Genomic DNA, 22,517 nt, shown 5'->3' on the forward strand with positions numbered 1-22,517 from the left:
TACGTTTAATGCCCTCCTCATCAATAGATATCATTCTTCGCATAATGTGTAAGTGGGTCAAAGCGCGGATCTCGAGGGATTTCCGGTCGGACCTTGAATAAATAAAACGGCGTGCCGCGATTATCGAACATATCGACTCGCGGAGTCGCGACTATCCAGCTGTCTCGTGATGATAAATCGCCGACCGGAAGTCGGCTTAACTCGTCTATGGAATGGAGGAAAGATCGTTTGTAATCGGGCCGGGATCGGCCCTGTTTATTCGAATCGAAAAGGTAAAAAGTGAAAAGTTTCACGTCGAAATTACGTAGAATGTATCAAATCGAAGGATCGAGATGCATCGAGGGATCAGGCAAAGTAAGTAAATATTTAAATGGAAGTCATCCTCGATCGATTTACAAATTCTGAAGATCCATCTTTTGAGCGAAGCTTTATTTTCAAGCAAAGTTTTTCATTTTCAAATGTAAACTCGCTACTGTACTCCGAAAATTTGTGGGGAAACGATATCAAATAATCGTCAATTCGGAAATAAATCGTCGATCCAACGGAGACTCTTCGACTTTCTTATCGTTATACGTAATCCAATTTCGTCGAACGAGTAATAAGTAACTCCACGATTCGTTACGAAGCGGCATAAATAATCTAAAGCTTGGATTAGCGCCTCGGATCATCCGTTTCATTATCGTGGAATTCGCCTCGCGTAGTAAGATCTGCTTCCCTCTTATCTCGACCTCTCGTAGACCGGATACGTTTGTGCGATCTCGAAAAAGAGTGTAAATAAAAGATGATTGGATTCGATGGGGAAGCGGAAACCGAGAGGAGCTGATGATGCGATCGTGGGGCGAAATGCAAGCTGATTAATCTACGTTTTACCTTTCTTTCCTTTCTTTATTAATTCCTTTGCGAGTTTTTCTAAGTTCATTCTGAATTTTCCCTCGTTCTAATTTTCTCTATCAATAATTAATTACAATCAATCTCGACAGTTCGATATCAAATTCATCTTCGCTTCAGCTAATTCATTTTCGAAATCTATTTCTTTTAGGGAAACTTTACGAAACTTTGCCACGATCGTCGAATCTGGACATCTTATCTCCATTTTAAATAAGTTTACAATTTATTAATAGCATAAATCGAGCGCAAAGGATTAATCCTTTCGAATAATTACATACATATGTTGATATATTCGTGGAATCAACAATGAATCCAATAAAGATGTTCGAGAAGTGTCGAAAAATATGTAGAATTCATTATCTAAAAATAAATGAAATTCCTTTTTTTATCCACAATTAATTAATTATAATTAATTTATATATATTCTAAATCACTTTTCCAAAAAAAAAAAAGAATCCCACGGAACAAAGATGAAATTTATTAAATGCAAAAGCAAAAAGAAAAACATCCCTAGCAAATTCGAATCGACTTTACTGCCATTTCCACTCGGAATTGGCGTGTAGAGTGTAATAAATATCAAGGATACTCGCACTCATAAACGCGCAACTGTTCGAGTTGAACGATTCGGGACCGGATGCAAATCAAATTTCGAAAGGCATCGTCGATTCGATCGTCTCTTCGCTTCTCGGTTATAAAGCATATACGCCCACGCGAAGATCGGCTCTGGACGACAAATACCTGACGGTCGAACAAGTATCTCGCCGTGTCAAGGTGGAATCAACCGGAAAAAGCTCGAGTCGTGTACCCTTAATTTATGCGCTGAAATGTTTCTTTTCCTCTCTCACAAACAATGGAATTTATTAATTCCCCTATCACCTTCTTTATTTCCTCCAATTCTTTACAGATGAGAAGGACCTACTTCATAGTAAGTGACGATTCCATGTGAAAATTCCTTTTCTTTAAGTTGAAATCGAAACAAATTATTATTCAACGCCTGTTTCGAAAGGAAGAAGAAACGAATCGCATCTATCCATTGGATAGATAGATAGATAGATCGATCGATCGTCCCAGCGAGCAGAGAGAGGGAGGAGTTGACGCTTCCGCGGCGGAAAGAAGGGAGCAAAGAGGGAGGGGGCTTAAAGAGAGGAAAGAGAGAAGACGGAGAGCGACGGGGAAAGCTTGGAAATTAATGGAGGTTCATTGAGGTAGTCCCCGCAAAGAGCGACTAGTTCTACGTACCCTCGACACGAATCCATTCTTCCTGTACAACCTGAAGACACTCAGTCTCCGTCCGTTCTCTGAGAGTGCTTCGGTGCAACGACGCAAACATTGACATTGTCACGAGCCGTACCACACTCTCTCTCTCTCTCTCTCGCAATTTCCCTCCTCTCGTCGTCGCAGCCGACTCTATCCTCCTCCTGTTCCTCCCCTCGCGAAATCGCGCGCGCACGAGGCGGGAAGCATCCGCAGTCTCAAGTGCATCCCGACTCGAACAACGTACTACGCGCACCACAAAGGAGTGTTTGCACTGTCGATGACTGAACTAATAGAAACGGCGCGGTACGATCCCTTTCGCGTATATATCCCTCTTCTCGCCGCGGACGGAATGTTCGCCAGGTGTCGACGAGTGGGATGGATTCTCCCCGCAAAATCGTGAATTTTCGCGTCCAGCGTCATCCGGGGATCGTTCGAGAGGATTATTTTTGGTGGCGGAGTATGGAATGGGAGGTAATTCAATTTCGTGCTTGATATTGATTTTATATTTATATATATATATATTTCGTCCCAATATTGTTAATTTTTGGGAACGAGATATCCCCTCGTGGTTAACTTCTGGATGAATATCTGTTTATATAGATTCTTCGGAGTTTAGGAAAAATTCGCGAAAGTTATTTTCTATTCGACTTTCCCTCTCGTAAGTTAAAAAGGCGAAGTATCATCTGGCTGTCTATCTTAGTAGATTCATTTTCCTCCGCTGTGTATTATCATCGATAATTTGTCAGAATTTTGCGTGTTTTTAATCCACGTGTTCGAATCGAGGAGAAAAGCGTTCGACAATTCTCGAAGGGATCCGCAAAGGAGAGGAAGACGAGTAGTCAGATGCAAGATGGCGACGCGTCCATCCCCCGAGATAGAGGAATATTGACCCAAGGAGGTTTTGCCGAATTGGGGAAGGAAAAAATCACGCTCCTCGACGCTCGGGGAAGAAGTAAATCGTCATCTATGTACACAGGCCAGTCACAGATGGCGAGAGTTGTGAAGGGTGCTTCAAGAGTCGAGGAAAAATTTTGGTAAGAAGAAAGAGAACCGAGGTCGAACGCGTCAGTGGCAGCCGCCAACTCTTCCACCAAGGATTCCAAGGGTGAGAGAAGGAGAATGATTTCTTTGCATCGAGAGAGGGAGAAGGAGAGAGAAAATCTGATGGGAATCTCGTTCGAGAGAAATTTTATGATCGTTAACGGAAGTATCCGTCGAGAGCGGTTTAAGTGGAGATGAGAATTAAAATTTAACGCTAATGGAGAACTGAATGACATCGTTAAGTTCGATATTTTCCTTTTTTTATATAAAAAAAAATTTTCACTGCAGCATGTAATTTTTCATCCATTTTTTTTTTTTAACGAATCGCTCTATATTCGTTTGCGCGAATAATATCGATAAAATATTTCCCAGAAACTTTTATATATTTTACGTTCGATAAAAATTTCACGAATTAAATTTTTGAATCGAATCGAATTTCTTCAAATAAAAAATTACTCGCAAATAAAAGATTAAAATTATTTCAATCCCAAATACAAATTTCAGCTTCCTAAATTAAATTTTACCACCCGTTCATCTATTACTCTAAATATATATAATAATATAATATTATTCGCTATTCGCTCCATCTTAATTAAATTTTATTTTCAACCTTCAACCTACCGAATATTTAAAACTCGACTCCATTCAAATTCAATCCATTCGCAGAGAAGATGTAAATGACGTATCCAAAAATAAAAGAAAAAAAAAAAAAAAAAACCAACATCGATCCGTCGTCCCCCAACTAATCAAACTCACCCACCCCCGTTCCTCATCTTCGAAAAGCACGAAAAAAAGAGGAGCACGTCCGAACCAATTCAACTCGTCCAACAAGAACAAAGTTAGATAGAAAACAAGAAAAAGGAAACACGCGGTTCGTTTCTAACCCTGTGAATCAACCGCTTGGCCAGATTACACTTGCGGAGGGGGAGGAAGAGGGGACGCGCGCGTATCAAGGCGTACGAGGCCCCGGGGAGAACGAGTGTCTCTTAACGTCGTGGAAATTAAAGATTCTACGGGGGTTGTGCGGTGCCATTAGCCGTGCCAACATTCACTGGGGTACAACGGGAGCACAATGTCCTTCTGCTCTTACCCTTAGCCGAGTCGAAGGGGGTTGACACGGGCGGAAACGTTATCTCGCCGGCGCAGATGACAGCGAGGGTGTGTGGAGCACCGCGCCGGGATCACCTCCCAACGGGATCCCCCCTCCCCCGCCAGTAATATTTCGACTATAAATGTTTGAATATCACCGGCTGCCTCTGTTCAACCTTGCTTTTCCTCGTGTTTCGCGCGAGGGTGGCGACCGAGTCGAGGGTGAACGAGCGAATCGAGGGAGAGGTCGGCGATTTCATGGTGGATCGCTCGTGTAATTTTTCCCTTTTCTCTTTTTTTAAGGGGACTTGTGGACTTCATCGTCGTTGCAAAATGGATAGAATAACGCGCGTGGAATATCAAATCTCTAACTTTTTTTTTTTTTTTTTTAAGGGGATTATGGGTTTCCATGTTGCGAAAAAGTGGATAGAATGGTTTTTTTTTTTAAGCTTGTCAACTTCCCAACCATCGTTGGAAAGTGATGGTGACGGAATATCTAATTATTTTTTTCTTTAAAGAGCTTTGTGGATTTCACTTGTGTAATATAGAATACGTATCTAAAAAGGGGGATTATCGAATATTCTTTTTGAATAAAAATGACACGCATAGAATGGCATGTATGGGTGGTATATACCTGGATGGAATTAATTTGGAAGGATTGTGGATTCGTGTTTTTCTTTTTAAAGGATTCGACGGAGCGCGATAATGGATGGAGGTGTTCGAGAAAGAGTGGTAAAACTCTTTTGTGAACGAGACCAGCGGAAAACATTTTTGACGAGTGTTCTCGAGTATTGGAAAGATTGGGAGGGGAACCTTTTTCGGGGAAATGGAAAATCTGTGTGCGGTTTTAGTGGTGTTTTATGTTGCCCTTTGTCAAGGAGAAGAGTAAACGTTTTTTTTATTAGATATTTCCACGTTAAAAGTATAGCTATATCTCTTTTAATCTGAAAGGATATTATAGTAACTGTTTCAATATATTTTTCGAATAGCTGAAATGAAAGCGAAGAAGAAAAAACTGCTTGGAAAAATTTATAAAAAATCGAAGAGTCAAACGAAAAATATTATTCTTCCACAACAAAATTACTTTGATATTGACGTTAGGATTATCATCCAATTAATAGCATCCAAATGATCGCACAAAATAAAATAAAAAAAAAAAAAGTTGTGACTCGTACAAATACGTTATCAATTATTGCAACTTGGACTAATCGTCGCAGATGTTCTCATGCTAATGCAATTGGCCGATAACGCCGCTCTGTCGCTACCCGTTGTCTTCGACACGGTTGCACGAGCTAATTTTATCGATGCGCACAACGAGCAACCGGTAGCGAGATAATCGTGCCACCGTGCGCTTCCTCGACTTGTTGTTCTCTTACGGGGATAGCGGGTGTCGCGCTTCTTATCGAAACGAGCGCTCGAGCTCGCACCGCGTGATAGATAACATTTTCATTAGCATAGAAAAGTTCATTAAAACGTTATTCGAGAATATCGTTCCAAACTGGAATTAACTCACTTAATGAAGTTCAAAGAAGGAAGGTCTGAGATTGCTGGGCAATCGTGTCGCGAGCTAGTTTGCATCTTAATGCTCGATGCAGTTTGAGGTGAAATCGCAAGGTACAAGGTAGATAGATAATTAAGTCCGGCATTCGAGGACTTTTTAACCCGCGATTAAGTAACAAATATGGTTTAGTATTTTTCTGATTTCGAAGCAAGTTTTTTCGGATGAGAAGTGTAACGAATAAAACGAATTTAGAACATTTAGATGATAGAATGAAAAATCTAAAATAAAAAAGTTTACAATTTCAGTAAATTGGGAGAATGTTGGTGAAAAAGATTTTATAATGTAATAATGTAAATAAATAATCTCAGTTTCAGTCGCAGATTATATATATCTCGCTCCATATTTTCATTTGTGAAATATTCTACGAATGGAACCACAAACATAGTCAAGATTTATTAAACACAATGTAACTGCAAAGTCCCCAAGGAACCGCAGAACCTCTCATTATTATACAGCCCCCCTCGTCATCTGGCCAACTATCGCGCGAAATTCGTACAGTTCCAATATCTCCGACTTATGATCCCCTATTCGAGGTCAAATCCCTTTGCAAACTCCCTTTTACACGTATTGTCAACCCCCATGGGCAAACCCCTCATGAAAGGAGAATGATAATAGTGAGGATTATTATGGCCTTATGTCAATTCTAAATGCATATATTTGTATTTATAATTATTCCATTTAAATATGGATTTCTGCAAGATTATTTTGAATGATTAATCTTTAATCTCGATTCATAACTCTAATATTTCATCTTTATATATATGTAAAATTGTTCTTCATATTTGTTATCCGAGTTTTTATTTATTCCTATCCATTATTTTTATAAATCAAAGCTCGAATTATATATTTAACTCTTCCAGTCGTAAATTGTTAGCTCATTGGGATAAATTCTGATTCTTTTTTCATAATTTGTATCGCTGGATTTCCCCCTTAATCGTCGTTACCTACAGGATCTCTACGAATGCTCACATTTATAATATATCAAGAGGCATCGACCATTAATCTTAACGCTTTAGATTGGAATCTTTATATTGCACACACATCGCTCAAAATTTCAAGAAACTATTCAAATATTAACGATCCAACATCCGACAAAGCAAAGTAAAATTACACCGTGAAAAATAAAAGAAAAGAAAAGAAGAAAGTAAAAATTCACCTCAACGAGCAAACCTAACCTATACTTCCGACCGCTTTGAAAAACGGGCTGTCTCTCGGCCCGCAACCTGCCCCTTCGAGCAGGCGCTCGTGCAGGCACAGCGAAGCTTGTAAATCACAATAAACCGTATCGTTTATTAACGATCTCATTTATGCGGCGAGGAGCCGTGCACCGGGGTTGTTGCACAGAGCGAGCATGCACTCTGCATGGGAATCGGCCGCGAGCCGCCATTTATATTCAGCCTGGTCCTGCCTAAACGATCGCGCGGAAACACCGAACGCGCGATAAATTATCCATCGTCGCCGGTTGTGTATCGCGACTTAAGCGCGGACAGCCGATTGGCTACCGGTGATCCGCGCTTAATAAACGAGGAACGCGCAGCTGTGGCCGAGATGGCACCACCTGCGAGCCTAAAGGTGGCGACGGCGGCGGCGGCGGCGGCGTAATTGTCGCGCGTGACAACCACCTCGATCCACGATCGAATCACGATCGACGATTCGTTCTGTGGTGTGTTCCGTGGACGTGGATTGGGTTCTCATTTTTCGATCGGTTAGAGCGGATCTTGGGGAGCGAAGTAAGCGTGGGAGTCGGCGAGTAAGTCTGAGAATTGGAGAAAGAGAGAGGGAGAGAGAGAAAGAAAGAGAAAATTGTTAGGTTAGTTGGAAGATTTTCTAGGTGTTGCGAATTTAGTATTGTAAGAAAAACATGATTGTGAAATAAAAATGGAACGAAAACGAAGTCGAAGATGATTATACAGAATGATTGACGACGAAATTTGTATACTGAACAAAAAGAAATGTGTGGAAAATTCTTTTTCATTTCTAACAGAAGAAGGAAATTTTTATAGGTTAGACATGGACATTGAACGAGCTGAAGTTTTAAGATTGGAATTGATTTGATAGTTTTAGATTAAATGTCCATAATAATTGGAACTCAAATATAGATTCAAGGAAACAATCCATTTACAGAGGATCAAATCGAAGTGAAACTACTTTGTGAATCGAACGAATCAAAACACTTTTTCATCGTCTCTTCTCGTCATGACCATCCCTTAAAAGTCTCATCGAAGTAATTGCTAAAAAAAAAGAGGAATAAAATAACGATTCCGAGTCGACTTGATCGTTTATCGCACACATACAGAGGAATAAAGACAAAGAATCGAACGATTGTGGCCGATGTTGTCGTTCAAGGTTCGTGAGATGCTCGATCGATGCAGACCGGTACTAACAAAAGGTAATTAGTTTAGAGTAATTAGCTGTTTCGCTTCTCTTCGCTTTTATCCTCCCTTCGTTGCCCTCGCGTTCCATCTACCTTTTTCCCTCCTTCTTTTTTTTTTCCCCCCCTCATCGAAAGTGAACGCAGCCACGATAGCAAGAAGTAATTGTCCTGCGTCTTTTTACCCTTTAATAACACGGTACAGTAACTGTTGACACGAAACAGGAGGACTCGAGGATCCCCACGACTTCGTGGCCTTCGTACGTTGGCCTTTAACAAGAAATTTGTTCGAGCGTTATAAATGTTAATCGCGAAAGTTTTTGGGTTTCGTCTCTTGTTTCAAATGGAACAAAAAATCGATCAAAATTTCACGATCTTTTTATAATAGCGAAACCGACAAAATTGTATCTCTGAATTTTGAATTTCTTTCTTCTAAACTTTCAAACCTGTTTCACCTAAAAAAAAAAAAAAAAAAAAAATTGTAATCTTAAATTGTAAAATTCTAAAAAAAAGTCGTTAATTTTTCCACTTCGAATTTTCATTAAAACTTGAAGAAATCTTATTATTCGTAGGTCGAGTTCGTAGTATATTCGCGAAAGAGATAAATTCTCCGCCTCGCGAAACAACCGGGGGAGAGATCTATTTACATAAAACAACGCGGATCCTTTCTCCCTTTAAAAGAAGACTTGAACGGACGGAGCTGTAAATTAACTCAAGACATTGTATTTAATTAAACATGCGGGGAGCGAGAGGCGTTAATTAAAACCGGCCTCCTCCATTATTTCCCGAAAATTGCCCGATCTTTATTCGTGAATTTAGAACGTATCCTTTAACAAATCCACGCCTATCTAAAAACAAATCCTTTTCACAATAATTTACAACTTGGCAATGTTACCTGATCATGTCTAAAAACATAGAAACTTGGTACTCATAATGTCATCACTCGCTTCCGTTCATTCCTGACGAATCGAAGGACAAGCAAGATATTTGTTGATAAAAAATTAAATTTCTTCATTCTCGCAAATAACCTGAAATTGAACGTCACATACAGCACGGACGATATAAATATAGCCTACCCAGAAGAAATTCCATAAGCGGGTCTAATCGATAGGCAAGCAGATGATCGTGGCCAGGCCGAGCGACACTCTTTATTCTATCAATTATTCCTAATTAGCTAGGAGGCTAAGGTGACCAAGCGAATTCTTCTCAAGCCCGTTCCTTCGCAAGGTCTCGAGGCCTTGCTTACGTGAAATAAGTTAGCACCAAGACGCAAAACGAATCGAGCCGTTTCCGTGCAAAGAAAAGGGACCACTTTCATATCTTCCCTCCCCTTACGATTGTTTATACGAAACTTGTTGACATCAGAAATGAGCAGGCAAGGATTTAGAGGAACGATAAAAATCCCGTTGAGGTCTTTCTACCAGCTAAGATCAGAAGAAAGAAATTAATACAGGAATTCGAAAAAAGGAGAATCCCCTAAGATATATCCACTAATGTCGATCACGAACGGTTCCTCGTTTCCATTTCTTTTTGTTTTTTTTTTTCCTTTCCCCCAAAAGCGCCATGCTTGGTCGATGAACCCTGGATCGACGATCTAAAAACGTAGCCGGGAGGTCTGTCTGTCGGGAGGACCTTCGACTATTCCGGGAATATCTGAGGAGAAGTTGCGTTTCGTGAGGAAACTCGATGGGCGCCTCTAATTACCTGTGGTACCGTTAACGAAAGGGCCATTTATTTCGAAACGAAATCGGCGAGAGGGGTAGCGGCGTTGCAAGTCACCGGTTTTGCAGCGGGGGGACGTGTCCGAGGATTGATGAGATTACGCGCCACGTAATGGAGTAATTAGGATGTTTCTTCGTTGGGTTAATTGTGCTTTGTGTACCAGAGATGATTGGTAGCGAGCTTTGCAAAATTTTGCCAATTTTGAAATCGAACGAAAGGAACAGAAGATGATTGCGAACAAAAATTGCAACAGAACGCTGCTATTCCTAGATTAAATTCCAGAGAGAAACCAAATATAATAAAATTCTGTTAACTGTTACTTTGCCTCGAGAGAGAGAGAAAAAGAAATTATACTTCTACATTCCTTTCTCAAATTCCTTCCCATGATCCTTTTCCTCCACTTTCTTCTCATGATCGATAAATCATCCAGTTTCTTCCAGTTCCTCTCCGGCGAAAACAAAACGCGTTATAACTGTACAATAAAAAAAAGAAAAAGAATTAACTTAGGCTGTCTTGCAACGAATAACTAATGTTCCCGTTTCCTTAAATCCGCGAGCGGAATGGTGTGCCGCCTCGCGCGTAACTCGCGCGACCGTGGAACCGTTACGGCCAGCTCGGGTTACGAATTAAAAGCGAATTAAACGGAACATTATTTGCCAGCAGGTTTCTCGGTTCTTGGTATGAAATTTCGACTCGATCGACCAAGAAGACACGCCTTTTTTATTATATTCCAGCCAAGATTTATATCGTGGCGAATTTAACGGGGGAGGGAGGGGGAGAAAGAGAGAGAGAAGCAAGAGTAACAAGTGCAATTTATCAGAAGACGAAGATTTAGAGCAAACTTCTCCTCTTCCATACTGATGTGCCGAGGCGATCGGTCATTAATGGCGGAACAGGTTCAGCGGATTAATTTCGGACGGGCCAACCAACCGCTTTGCTTTCGCTGGTTATTTTCACGTTCCTGGAAGGTAATTGCAACGTGTCTCGGCATTCGTGTACCGGAATTTTGAAGGATGGCGCAGCAAGAGGTATTTTGTTGTATTTTTCAATCTTGTTGTTTGAGGGGGGGAAAAAACAAAATTTTTAAATCACCGTGGTGCACCATCGAGAATTTTGATCAATTTCCGCGAAGTCATTTCCTCTCCCAGAGATATATTTTTCGTTTCGAATTATTCCTATTATTAAATTATTCCTGTTGCAAAAAAAGAAAAAAATAGAAAGGCTAAAAACTTCGATCTCGAGGAACGGAGGAACAGTTAGAAAACCCGAAATTTAATCTCTCTTTGCGAATGCAAACAAGCACCGGCGAATATTTAAAGGCTAATTAAATTCACCGTGTTTTTATTCGCCACGTCACGAATTTAGAGCATCCCCGTTGAGGAATGACATAATTGGGCACAGGTGGAACAGGTTCCACTTTACGAAGAAATTGTACGATATATATATTTATACACAGGTGAACAGGTTGTTGCTTTCGTTACGAGATAATTGGCGCACGCGACTTCGGCATTATACGCGCGTTTTACAAGAACGCGAATGTACAGAGCGTTTAAAAAAGATACGCTTTTCGTTCCCACCACGTGATTATTCCCTGAGAATTCGACGAGTCAACAGTTATCGTGGCACGAATAAAAGACCGAAAGGCTCGATTAAAAAGGCGTTCCAATTATGTGCGGGTATGCAAATGAAACAAATGCCTACTGGTGAAGTTTACTCGCGAAAAATTATTGCAACGCACACATATATATATAATATGACATACGAACAAAGTTTATACAAATTTGTGGCATCGTGCAGGCGAATAACATCGATATGTGTTACGGAAATCATCGTATTTGAAGAGCGTGGAATGTCTAAGCCACGTGTCCGAGGTATTTTTGGTATAATGGGACACGGAGTCGAGCCACGAGGATTCCCATGGCCTATTCAAAGCCCGTTTGATTGACGTTTACTAAGGATCTGGGTCTTCTCAAAAGAAACTATATTTTAGAGGAACGTTAGGCGTGAGACTTTGGAAAAGAATTACTAGAGTCTCTCTTTACGTAATAAAAAAATTCTCTTAAGACCCTTGCTCTCAAATTTTTCTTCATCTTAATAAATTCCTATGTATTCTCACCTTCAATTCACTCAGAATTCCAACTTATATCACCGAACGATATATCAATTATCCAAAAATCCTAAGATTCTTAATCGAATTATTTTCTCCTGGATAAAAAATCCCCAACCGATATTCCGAATTGTCACGATATAAAATTATCATCCACTTGTCGAGGAATCCTCCTTAAAAAAAAAAAAAGAAGAGTTCGAAAAAGGTATACACGTTCGTACTTGCGCACAACGTTTCCAGAAAAGAGGAACGAACAGCGATACAACAACGGGCCAAGAAGAATCCAATCGAACTACCGATACCGTGCATCCACGCATTCGGATATCAAAACGGTTCTGTCCCTTTCTTTATTTCGCCGCCGCGGTTGCCACCTTTTCCTTTATCGTATTCACGTCTCGGCTAACTTTACATCCCGGTATTCTTCGAAACCGTGCCACGATAACACGTCCCTCTTTTTCCTCGGTTAGGAAGGGGAAAATATTCGGCGAGATATCGGAGAAATTTATTTCGCCTCGGTTGTTGCGCGAAAAATACCCGAGAAGAGTTTCGGATCGAGATAATGACGACGGCAAAACCAATTTCGATGAATATATATATGTATATGTATACATGCATACGCGTTCTTCGAGAATGGATTCGTCGTACGTTCGGCTCGAAAATGGAAAGGGAACTTTGATGCGGTGCGAAGAATTAAAAGCGTGTGTACAGAGAACAGACGGAACGAGGGGGGAGGGGGACGTATATTAAGGTTGAAGGGCTGTTCTCGAGAGGAGGGGGAAGGATATTACGGTGGAAGCAGCGCGGATAATTACGACGAGCCTCCGTTGGATGGAAGACGGATGCGTATTAAATGATATTTCTTTTTTTCGCTGCAATTTGGAGCTTTGGGTTCGGATCACAAGGCCGTAAATAAATTTAATGCGAGCTTTAAAGGGGGAGGGGTGTCGTAACGTGTTATTGGCGCGATGTGATTGGACTTTGCTCTTACGAAGAAGAGTGTAAAATCTTTCCAATGAAAATTTATAAGAATGTGTGTTGAATAGATTCTTTTTTTTTTACATGAAAAATATTTGTTTTTTCTAGCGATATTTAATTAGACGAAGATCGATATCTTTCAAACGGAACAAACAAGGATAAGTTTTAACAGGAACAGGAAATAATCAGCAAAAGTTCTACAAACAATCCGACATGTATCTACTAATTAATTATTCATCGTGTTAAATTTTCGCACGAATCGCGAAACAAATGGAAAGGTATATTAAGTATACGCATTATTCGAGATACAGGATACTCATTGAACAGATAAGATCAACTCGTGTATCATACTACATTAAATTTTAAAAAACTAAGAAATTTAAAATTAATTTTCAATCGTGTTTATTTTTATCTGATTTCCCCTCCCTTTTTTTTTATTACTAATCCCATAATTTCCTGTTTAAAATTTTTCCAAAAATGTGGATCGTGGATACGTTAAAAAGTATTCCCTATCCAAGAACCAAGATGGCGGTTCAGAGGCCCACATAATACACGCGAAATCCAGCCTCGGCCAGGGAGGGGGTCGATAATAAATATGCAAAAAGGAGGAGCATCGATGCCGTAAATAAAAACGGCGGGTTTGCGTGCTGCGATCTCCAACAGAAGAAAAAGAAGAAGAAGAAGAAGAAGAAAAAAAGAGGCGAAAGAATAAAAGAGAAGGGCGTACGAAGCAGAAAAGAAACGAGGGAACGAACGAAAGAAACGAGCGGGGAAACGGTACGCAACCGACTTGTCCCGGTAATCTCTTGATTTAGTTCGACTTAGGGACACGGTACGTGTTCCCCTGGCCACTTTGTCGGCTACCTTCGCGAACCCTGGCGATGAAGATACGGGAAACGACCGGCAGAGTTGATATCTCGAGCGTGAAATCATCGAACCTCGCGATATCTTCGCCGACGTCTCTATTTTTGGAAGCATCCAACCAACTGGATGGCGTGCATTTCGAAGCGTCCGTTCTGTTTGGTCGGTTGGTTGTTGTAAATTTTTGCGGCCGAGGAAATTCGAGAGAACAGAAAGAACTTATATTCTTGTATTCTTAAACAAATTCTGCCTTCAACATCGAACTTTGACCAAAAAGGAATCGACGTTTTGGTTATTAAACATTTTGGTTGATTAGTTACTCACCTGGACTCGCTGCCTGTGACGATCCTGTTTCCGTTGCCGCCTCTCAAGTTCCTCTTTTCTCTCGATCAGCGACCTTATCTCGACCGCAGCCACGGGGGCGGTGCTATCGTCAGGTACGTCTGTGCACAAGGGTAATCTCCTCATGGTGGATACAGGCTCGTCCTCACCCTCGCTGTAACTTTCTACCAGAAGCTCGGAGTCGCTCTGAAAACGAATCAAGAATTCTCTTTGAATTCATTACCGAGGAATGAGTATGGAAAAAAAGAGGGGAGCTGGAACTAATTTTCCTCTGGATATTACTTTTTCCAACCAATTCTCCCTTCATTTTTATTGCCATTGACTTTTCGTGCAATTGTATTTTTGAGAGTGCCTTTTTTTTTTTATTGAATTATCTCATTAAAGATGACAGAGATTAAATTCATGTTTATCAATGTATACATTTTGTATCATGAACGCGAATTTTGTATTTCTAACGATGAAAAATGATAAATGAAATAAAGTATTCTTTTTAAAAGGTATTTTTAAAAGGTATTCATCCATAATCGATATCGGCAATCGATAACAAGAGTCAATTTTCTGAAAATCTACTATAACGATATTGCCAAACAACCACTCCCTTTGCTTCAACTTTCACCCCCTCCTTTCAATTTCCCTAAACGACACGTTAATCCCCTTCCATCAAAATTCCATCTGCCCCCAAATGCAAACGCGAATGAACCAATGAATAATTCACAAAGGGGGGAATAAGGATCGTTGCCAAGGATCGTTCTTAAACAAAATTTTTTATTCGCCCAATGACGAGCGACGATGAGCAAGAGTTCCTAACAAAAAAAAAAAGTTAACTCGTTTTATTTAATGAGAAAATGGAAAATACTTGTGTTAAATTACACGTTTCAAGAAACGAAATAATTTAACGCGTGTAGAGAGTTGAATATTTTTATAAATATAATAAAAAAAATTCTTAATCTCTGCCATATTTCTACGCTAATGGATATATTTTTACTTTTTAAGATCATATACTCAATTATATCAATTGTCTAGGCTTATAATTTTATAATTTACAATGACATTTATTAATTTATACTTCACGAAAGAGTTATTTACCTGTTCCGGTGGTGAACTCGGCGTACTTGTGCTCGAAGCCTCTACCACAGAAACGTACTCGCTTACGCCAGTTTCGCTCTTTTGCAACTTCAATACCGGTGTCTCGAGGCCGCACAGGAACACTTGGCCGAAGAACAGAATCTTGTTTATCCTGAGACACACTTGAGCGACTTCCTGGAATACGACATGAGCCAGAGCTTAGCTGGGATGGAGTAGAGAATGCAGAACGCGAGTCTGTTTTGAAATTTCAATCACGAGGCGAATGAGCTTTGTTCAAAGTTTGCGATAAATAAGTTTTCGGAGGCGATACGCGTTTCTTGGATACAGTACAGATACAGTTTGAAGCGAATTTCTAGATTTACTCTACTAACTTTGTTGTCTGGTAAAACTTCACTTTGTTCCAAGTGAACAGAACAATGAATTGATAAATAATATATTTTTCTGATTTTTTAAATAAAATCACTAAAACGATTGAAGATAATCTAATCTTTACTCATCTCGTATCGAGCTATTCTAAATTTTTTATTCTAAGAAAAATTAAACGAAAAAAGAATCTCGTCTTTTTTTAATATTTATATATATATATATATAACGGTATATTTACCATATCTTCGTTCTTCTCGGCATAACAAGGATCTTGAGGATTTGACATCAACGGAGTGAATCCTGCCAAAGTCATATCTTCCGGCAGTTTTACCAATTCAAGTTCTAAAACAAATAATTGAACTTTTAGATAAAAATTGTAAATTTGCAATCGACGGTAGCTAAAAATAAAATCTTGTAAATGAATTTCCTGTATTAAGAATAATTCAATCTATCCTATTGCAGAAACTTAAAATTACAAAATTATGCATAAGCATATGTTCGCCGCTAGAGATACCGTTTTTCACAACGTATATTAAAACGTGAATGGTATCTTAATTAGATATTCACTTTTAAAATAAGAAGAGAATGACTTCTAAGAAAATGAAATACATGAAAAGACGTTGACTATTTGTTCTGATCTTGAAAGAATTTCAAATAACATCATTTATGTGTTATTTCTTAATACTTCTGCTATTTTATAAAATCTATTTATAGATTATTTTTACTTTACAAATACGTTTTCGAAATTTTATTTTATAAAACGAGCATTATTGGATGTCCAGTGAATTGTGATATTGAATTCAACTCTTATACATATATCAAATATATGCATACCTAACCTTAAATATTCCATACAGATGTTACATTCAATTTTTTTAAGACATTAGATAATCTATACCGAATATTAAACAGACGAATTTAGAATCATTACGACAAATAATTCATTATAATAAATCATTATAATAAATAAAATCAAAAACATTCATGGAATAAATGTTGAAGTACTCTTAAAATCGTGTATACATGTACTTAATTGAAGAGGTTAAGATTTTAAACATACATTGTTTGAAAAAAAATCGAAATTTACATCGACAAGCACAACGATAAATAAAATTAATTTACGATAAATATAAAACCTTTCTTACTTTTCCTATCTCACAAAATTCATCCTTATCTTCAATCTCTTCGAGACATCACAAATAACACGTATATTTCGCATTAATCCTTCTGCGATGTTCAATAATCGCCGTTTTACGTACGATTAAAAAAAAATCACGCACAAGCAACGCACGATGGTCACATTCCTTCCATTTCCGATCAAAAATATTTCGCTTCGAAAACGTAAAACTCGAAAATAGAAAACTCGATACAGTTAGAACGCTACGCGTACCCCATCTATGAGCATCACGATTACATACGTAACCCCACCACTAAAATAACCTGCGCACGCACCGTTGCACGAAAACTCACTATATAAATATCGAAATAAATATCGAAATAAATAGTTGCACGCGCAGTTATATCCCAACGCACGGTTTCCGAAAATTATCCCGCTGGATCGAAGAGACAGATAATGACGAACGGCAGGCTGTCATCATGCAAATATCGAGCGGGTGCATCGTCGATAAACATTGAGCAACAAGTACCGGGGAGTGGCGGGGCGTTTACGGTTGCTCCTCGGACGAACGGGTCTTAAGAATATTCAACCTGTCGGATGACACGGTCTCGCGTACAGATCGATGCGCTTCTTCCAGGTTACATTGTAGCGCGCATACCTCGCGTCATTGATCGCCGATAATGGAACGATTTAACGACGGGAGAAGAACGTGCCTCGGGATTGTCCGGAACACGGGTACATGTAATCGGTTGTGTATGTAGGAACAAGATGGTTAGTTTGAAGGTATAGCTTTTTCGTTGCGTGGCATGCCACAGAAATTATGATAGTCCTTGTACATAACACGGTTAAAAAGAATCGACGAGGCTCGAGTGTAGGACAGGCAACCCCTGTGCTCGTATACAGGGTGTCTCGCAAATTTTCAAACGTTTCTTTCCACATCGATATACGTACGATAAATCTCTATTTAGATGCTCATGAAATACCTAATCAAAATATTTTCGTAACAAGGGCGAACCCCTAACTCCCTTAAATTCAACTTGGACGAAATTCCAATTTTCCCAGCGTTCTCGTAATCCGAAACCTCGCTCCCTAACAATTTCATTATCCGTTTCGATACACAAATCCCCTCGTATATCCCAATATCCCCGAAAACCATTACAACATTGCCCAAAATCTGATTCAATTCGCTTCCGTCATCAGATATCCGTATATTGACCCGTTCGACACCGTAAACGGTAACAATTTCGAATGGAACTTGGCCCCGGCTTCGATCGCCGCCATTAATATTCGCCCGAGCGCCGGTTTGAATCGCTTTACACGGTCGGGCCGCGTTTATCGCGAATATTACACGAAGTTCATGGTCAGTGTGGCCGGGGAACTCGCGCGGAACGTGAGGAGGATCGAGTTAGGAGGGATCAGCGTGGCGGCATTCGCAATCGATCATCCGGAGGAGGATCTCTCGCGCGAGAATAGATTAAAGCCACGGTGTGCCTCGTACACGCGGGATGGTGTGCGCAAGGAAATATAGAAACCTAATCGCGCACGCGAAATAGAGAGCGTGCTCGCCTTGTTAATGCGAATTCCGAATAGATGTCGTGGCACTCGCGATCACGCGAAACCCGTATCACTCCTCGGTGCTAACGAACCGAACGTATACAGGGTGTCGCGCATAACTGTGAGAATTTAACCACGACAAATTTAAAACCCTTTTTTCTCTCTCCCCTCCTCTCAATTCGATACGACTCGAATGAACGAAATTGACGTTTGAAAAGGATATCGTTGGAATTTGAATTTGAAAAAATTAAATACCAAGTAAATGGATGGATTTGTATTTAAGATAAAATCTTATGCCGAATTCGCAAACGTGATTCCATATATGATTACACAAAGATATATTTAACCGTGGAACCGTGAAGAATTGATGATAATTCGTTCTTATCTTCTTCGTGTTTATCGCATTTCTCGGAGCGGATTCGAGGATCGTCCGACACGAGAATATAAAAGCGGGGAAGGAAGATAAAAAAGAGAGTCGTGGAAAAAAAAGAAGTCGCGGAACAGGGTGAAAAAAGAAGAGAAGTGGAAGAGAAAGAGAGAGAAACATCTTGGACGATCCTCACAATAACATTCTTTCTCAGGTCTGTTGGCCACGTTGTTCGCAACGCGCCCACCCCATACGCAGTCGCCATCCTCCTCTCTCTCTCCTCCTCCTCCTTCTCCTCTTCTCTCTCCTCGTACCTTTTGTCCAATTTATCCATTGTGCCTCGGGTGTAACGCGCGCGCGGGTAAATCGAGAGAATGGGAGGAGAATGGAGGAGAAACGGAGGAGGAAGAGAGGAAGGGAAACGCAAGAACCGTCCGTGGCAACAAATTGGCATTACGGCACACGTTACTGGATGTACCGTTACTGTCTCAGTTCCTTTTTCGAATCGTATCGCCGCCTCTCTGCGTTCTCGCGTGCTCACGATCCAGCAGAACCGGACGTTCCTGCTGCTTAGCCTTTCGATGTTCCGTGATTTTTCCCCCTGGGGATTCGGTTTTGTTCCCTTTTCACGAACAGGCAAGAATGGATTTGTCGTTTTCCTGCTCGTGTCCACGTGTGCGTGTATACACGGATTGTTCTCGAGAGTGTGATCAGTTGGGAAATGTATAAGTGCGATTTTAGTTATTTAACATATATCTGAGTATCCTTTGACTCGACCAATTGATTTTATTTGTTCATTTTCCAAGTTCCTTTAGAATCTTATTACCAGAAGACCAAAGATGAAGAGAAAGAAGGAAACTTTGGTTGTTTGGTATTAATAAAATGGTAACTGATTAGAAATTCGATCAAACGTTCTATTATAATTCTATTCAAACCACGTAAACATTGTTTTTTCCTTTTTTTTTTTTAGCAGCCCTTAACTTCAAACGACAGAATAATCCGATCCGATTTAATGAATTAACAACGGAATCCTGAATCGTCGATACCTACAATACGATCTATGAATTATGCACTTGTAACTACGCGTGTAAACCTATCTCAAAAGTTAAGTATAACACGACCAAGGACGCGGCTCGAAACTGGAACGCTCTTTCCCACCCGTCCGGACCCGTTAGAATAAACCCAATTCTATGGGATCTGGGATACTCGGATTCTACGCGAAAACAATCATCTTCATCACGACGAAACTGCAATCAAAGAAGAGGAAAGAAGACAAGTTCGAGATTATGCGATTGAGCGACTCGCTAAAGTTGAGCAATCCTTCTCCTCTCTTCTCGATGGATTCTTTGCATAACTTTGCATTTGCGATAAACGAAAGACAAATGAAACATCGCGAAAGGTTAATGGAATCGCCGTTAATCACCGTTGGTTTTTTTTTTCCTTTTCCTTTTCCATTTACTTCCAAAATTCGTTTTACACCCCCCTCCTTTTTATTACGCTTCATCAATCTTCGCAACCTGACCTAATCTGAAAAGAAAAACCAAAGATGGAATTTAAGCCGGGGAATCGATTAACCCAAAATTCTCCTCAAAGAGAGAGAAAGAGATACGAGGACGATCCTATCGTCTAGCTTCATTTCAAAAAGTATTACCGAGTATTCATAAATCATATGCACGTAATCAACGCGTCGACAATCACGTTTCATTTACTCGTGACACAATCCACGCGTAGATATATAAATATACGTGCTAACCCCTTTTCGTTTATTGTATTATTTCGACGAGTGTTCATCGCCGGTTATAATGTTAATTAAGGCTTCGATTACTTTCGATGCAGCCTCTTACAAGTCTCGTGCAAATAAATAATACTATTTACAATTTAATATTACCCGTATTCCTTCAAACGTAGATATATATTCGATTGAGAAAATTTTCGAACAGATAAAATATCGAAAGAAGAAAAATAAAAATAAATAAAGATTCCCCTGTTGCTTCGACAATTTTCAGGAACATGTAAATACACATTAAACATCATTAATCGTGGGAAGAAAATGACCAATTTTCCACTTAAATTTGGTAGGAAAAAATACCACGCGTGGATCGTCACTTTTTCCAAGCGCAATCTCGACGAAAATAAAAAAATAAAAGAAAAACTAGAAAGATCGGAGGAAGAGAGGGATACGGCGTGGCCGTACGGAACAAACGGTCGAACACCAATCGCATTGGCTGGCAACTTGTAATCGGCCCGGTAGGGAGAGAGTTTGAGTGTATATGGCACTCTGCAGTGGTCACATCGAACGGATTCACCGTTACGTAACCGGCGGCTATCCGCGGGTCAACACACGGCCAGAGGCTTCACCGTTCGAGGAACTTAGGTTTTTCGATTTAAAACGAGTGGTCCACAGCAGACTCGGTTTATCGCGAGGGATCGTCGCGGGGGCCTTGTACGCTCGCGGAATTACGGGACGCGTGATGACGAAACGTCAGAATAAACGTGGATAACGTTTGGAGGGGAGTTGGAGTATTGGAATCATTGGAAGAGAAAATTGGTAAGAATGTAATTCGATCGAGAACGTGGTAAAATTTATATTTTAGAAATAATATTCTCCTAACGCGAAGAAATTATCAATCATACACACCTCCTGCACGTTTTACAATTACAAAAATTGATTCAACGAGGGATGACACGCCAGCCAAGATTGATGGCGCGAAAAAATTGGTACTCAAAAAAAAGAATGATAAGAAAGGAAAAGAAAGAGGAGCGCTCAAAACGAAACTGCACGCATTAATCTTCGACGTTCCTCGCCTCGCTTCTTCCCTTCAAAAAAAAAAAAAAGGAAGAAGAAAAAATTAAAGAAGTAAAAAGCAACCCTTCTCCCTTAATCCTCCCTAAATCACACGAGTCACGTTCAAAACGAATGAAAAGTTTTGCGCCACGCAACCTCTTATCAGCGTTGCGAGATTACTATTGTTACTCGTGGCCGCGGAAATCCATCCGTGGAATATTAATTTCGCAAAGAAGAAGAAGAAGAAGCGGGTTGCATCCTCCTCCCTTCATCAGCGCGATACTATTAGCCGGCGAATCATTGCCGCGACATTCGAAATGTATCCAGCTTATAAAAAAAAAAAGAAAAAAGAACTCGAGTATACACTCTCTGAATCTCTGATTGCATTCCAACGGCCATTAGCCGTGCCAATTATAATACGGTTATATACTCGAGTTCCTCGTGCCCGCATTTGTAATGCTTGGGTGTATCATTACGTGGTTACGGTAGGAAAGGCCGCGGAAGGGTAAGTAGAGTTCCATTAAAATCCGGTGGAATTTTGAAATGAGGAGGGCAATTATTGTACGCGCGGAATTGGGCGTGCAAGCGGCGAGATTTCGAGCGAATATGTTTGAGGGTACATCGAGAGATACGTCTTGATTTCGTTTCGATTCGGTCGAGAAACGAGTGTGCGGTGGGAGACGAGTGGGGGGATGCGTTCAAGCGAGAAATACAAGAAGATAATTTATTTAAAGATAATCTCTCTTTAATGAAACTTGATCGATCGATTATTGTGATAGCACGATGTATGGAAGACTTATTCCGGGGTTCAAGAAATAAGCTCGGGGAGCTCGAAATAATTAAAGGCAATTTAGTTTTTAACCGGGTCATTAGTTTGATTTAATAGCGATTAGCCGGAGCGTGGTAGGTTGGGAAGGGAATAAGATTACACTATGAAATGGGAAACACGATCGAAAATGGATAATACAGGAATGTAATTATTTTACAGAAGATGTGTCATACGGGTAGCTTTATAATTATAGAACGAG

At 40.1% G+C, this 22,517-nt stretch overlaps 1 protein-coding gene and 1 long non-coding RNA gene across 5 annotated transcripts in view; one reads left to right on the plus strand and one right to left on the minus strand.

Moving 5' to 3' along the window:
- LOC107998182 (telomerase-binding protein EST1A) overlaps positions 1-22,517 on the minus strand; it is a 124,282-nt gene that overhangs the window by 15,623 nt on the left and 86,142 nt on the right. For both annotated transcript variants that reach the window (XM_028666931.2, XM_062072783.1), the window contains exons 21-23: positions 15,905-16,008; positions 15,301-15,474; positions 14,197-14,400 (exon numbers count right to left, since the gene is read on the minus strand). In XM_028666931.2, the coding sequence (XP_028522732.1) occupies positions 14,197-14,400; positions 15,301-15,474; positions 15,905-16,008 (482 nt within the window). The remainder of the gene's footprint in view (positions 1-14,196; positions 14,401-15,300; positions 15,475-15,904; positions 16,009-22,517) is intronic.
- Positions 7,352-13,400, plus strand: LOC133665814 (uncharacterized). Of its 3 annotated transcripts, none has more exons than XR_009829186.1 (2): positions 7,352-8,225; positions 8,780-13,400. It is a non-coding gene; the product is annotated as an uncharacterized LOC133665814 (long non-coding RNA). The 3 variants fall into 3 exon arrangements; XR_009829188.1 differs by having other exon boundaries at positions 10,664-13,400; XR_009829187.1 differs by having other exon boundaries at positions 13,120-13,400.

Source organism: Apis cerana, linkage group LG3, assembly GCF_029169275.1.
Source record: "Apis cerana isolate GH-2021 linkage group LG3, AcerK_1.0, whole genome shotgun sequence".
Classification (NCBI taxonomy): domain Eukaryota; kingdom Metazoa; phylum Arthropoda; class Insecta; order Hymenoptera; family Apidae; genus Apis; species Apis cerana.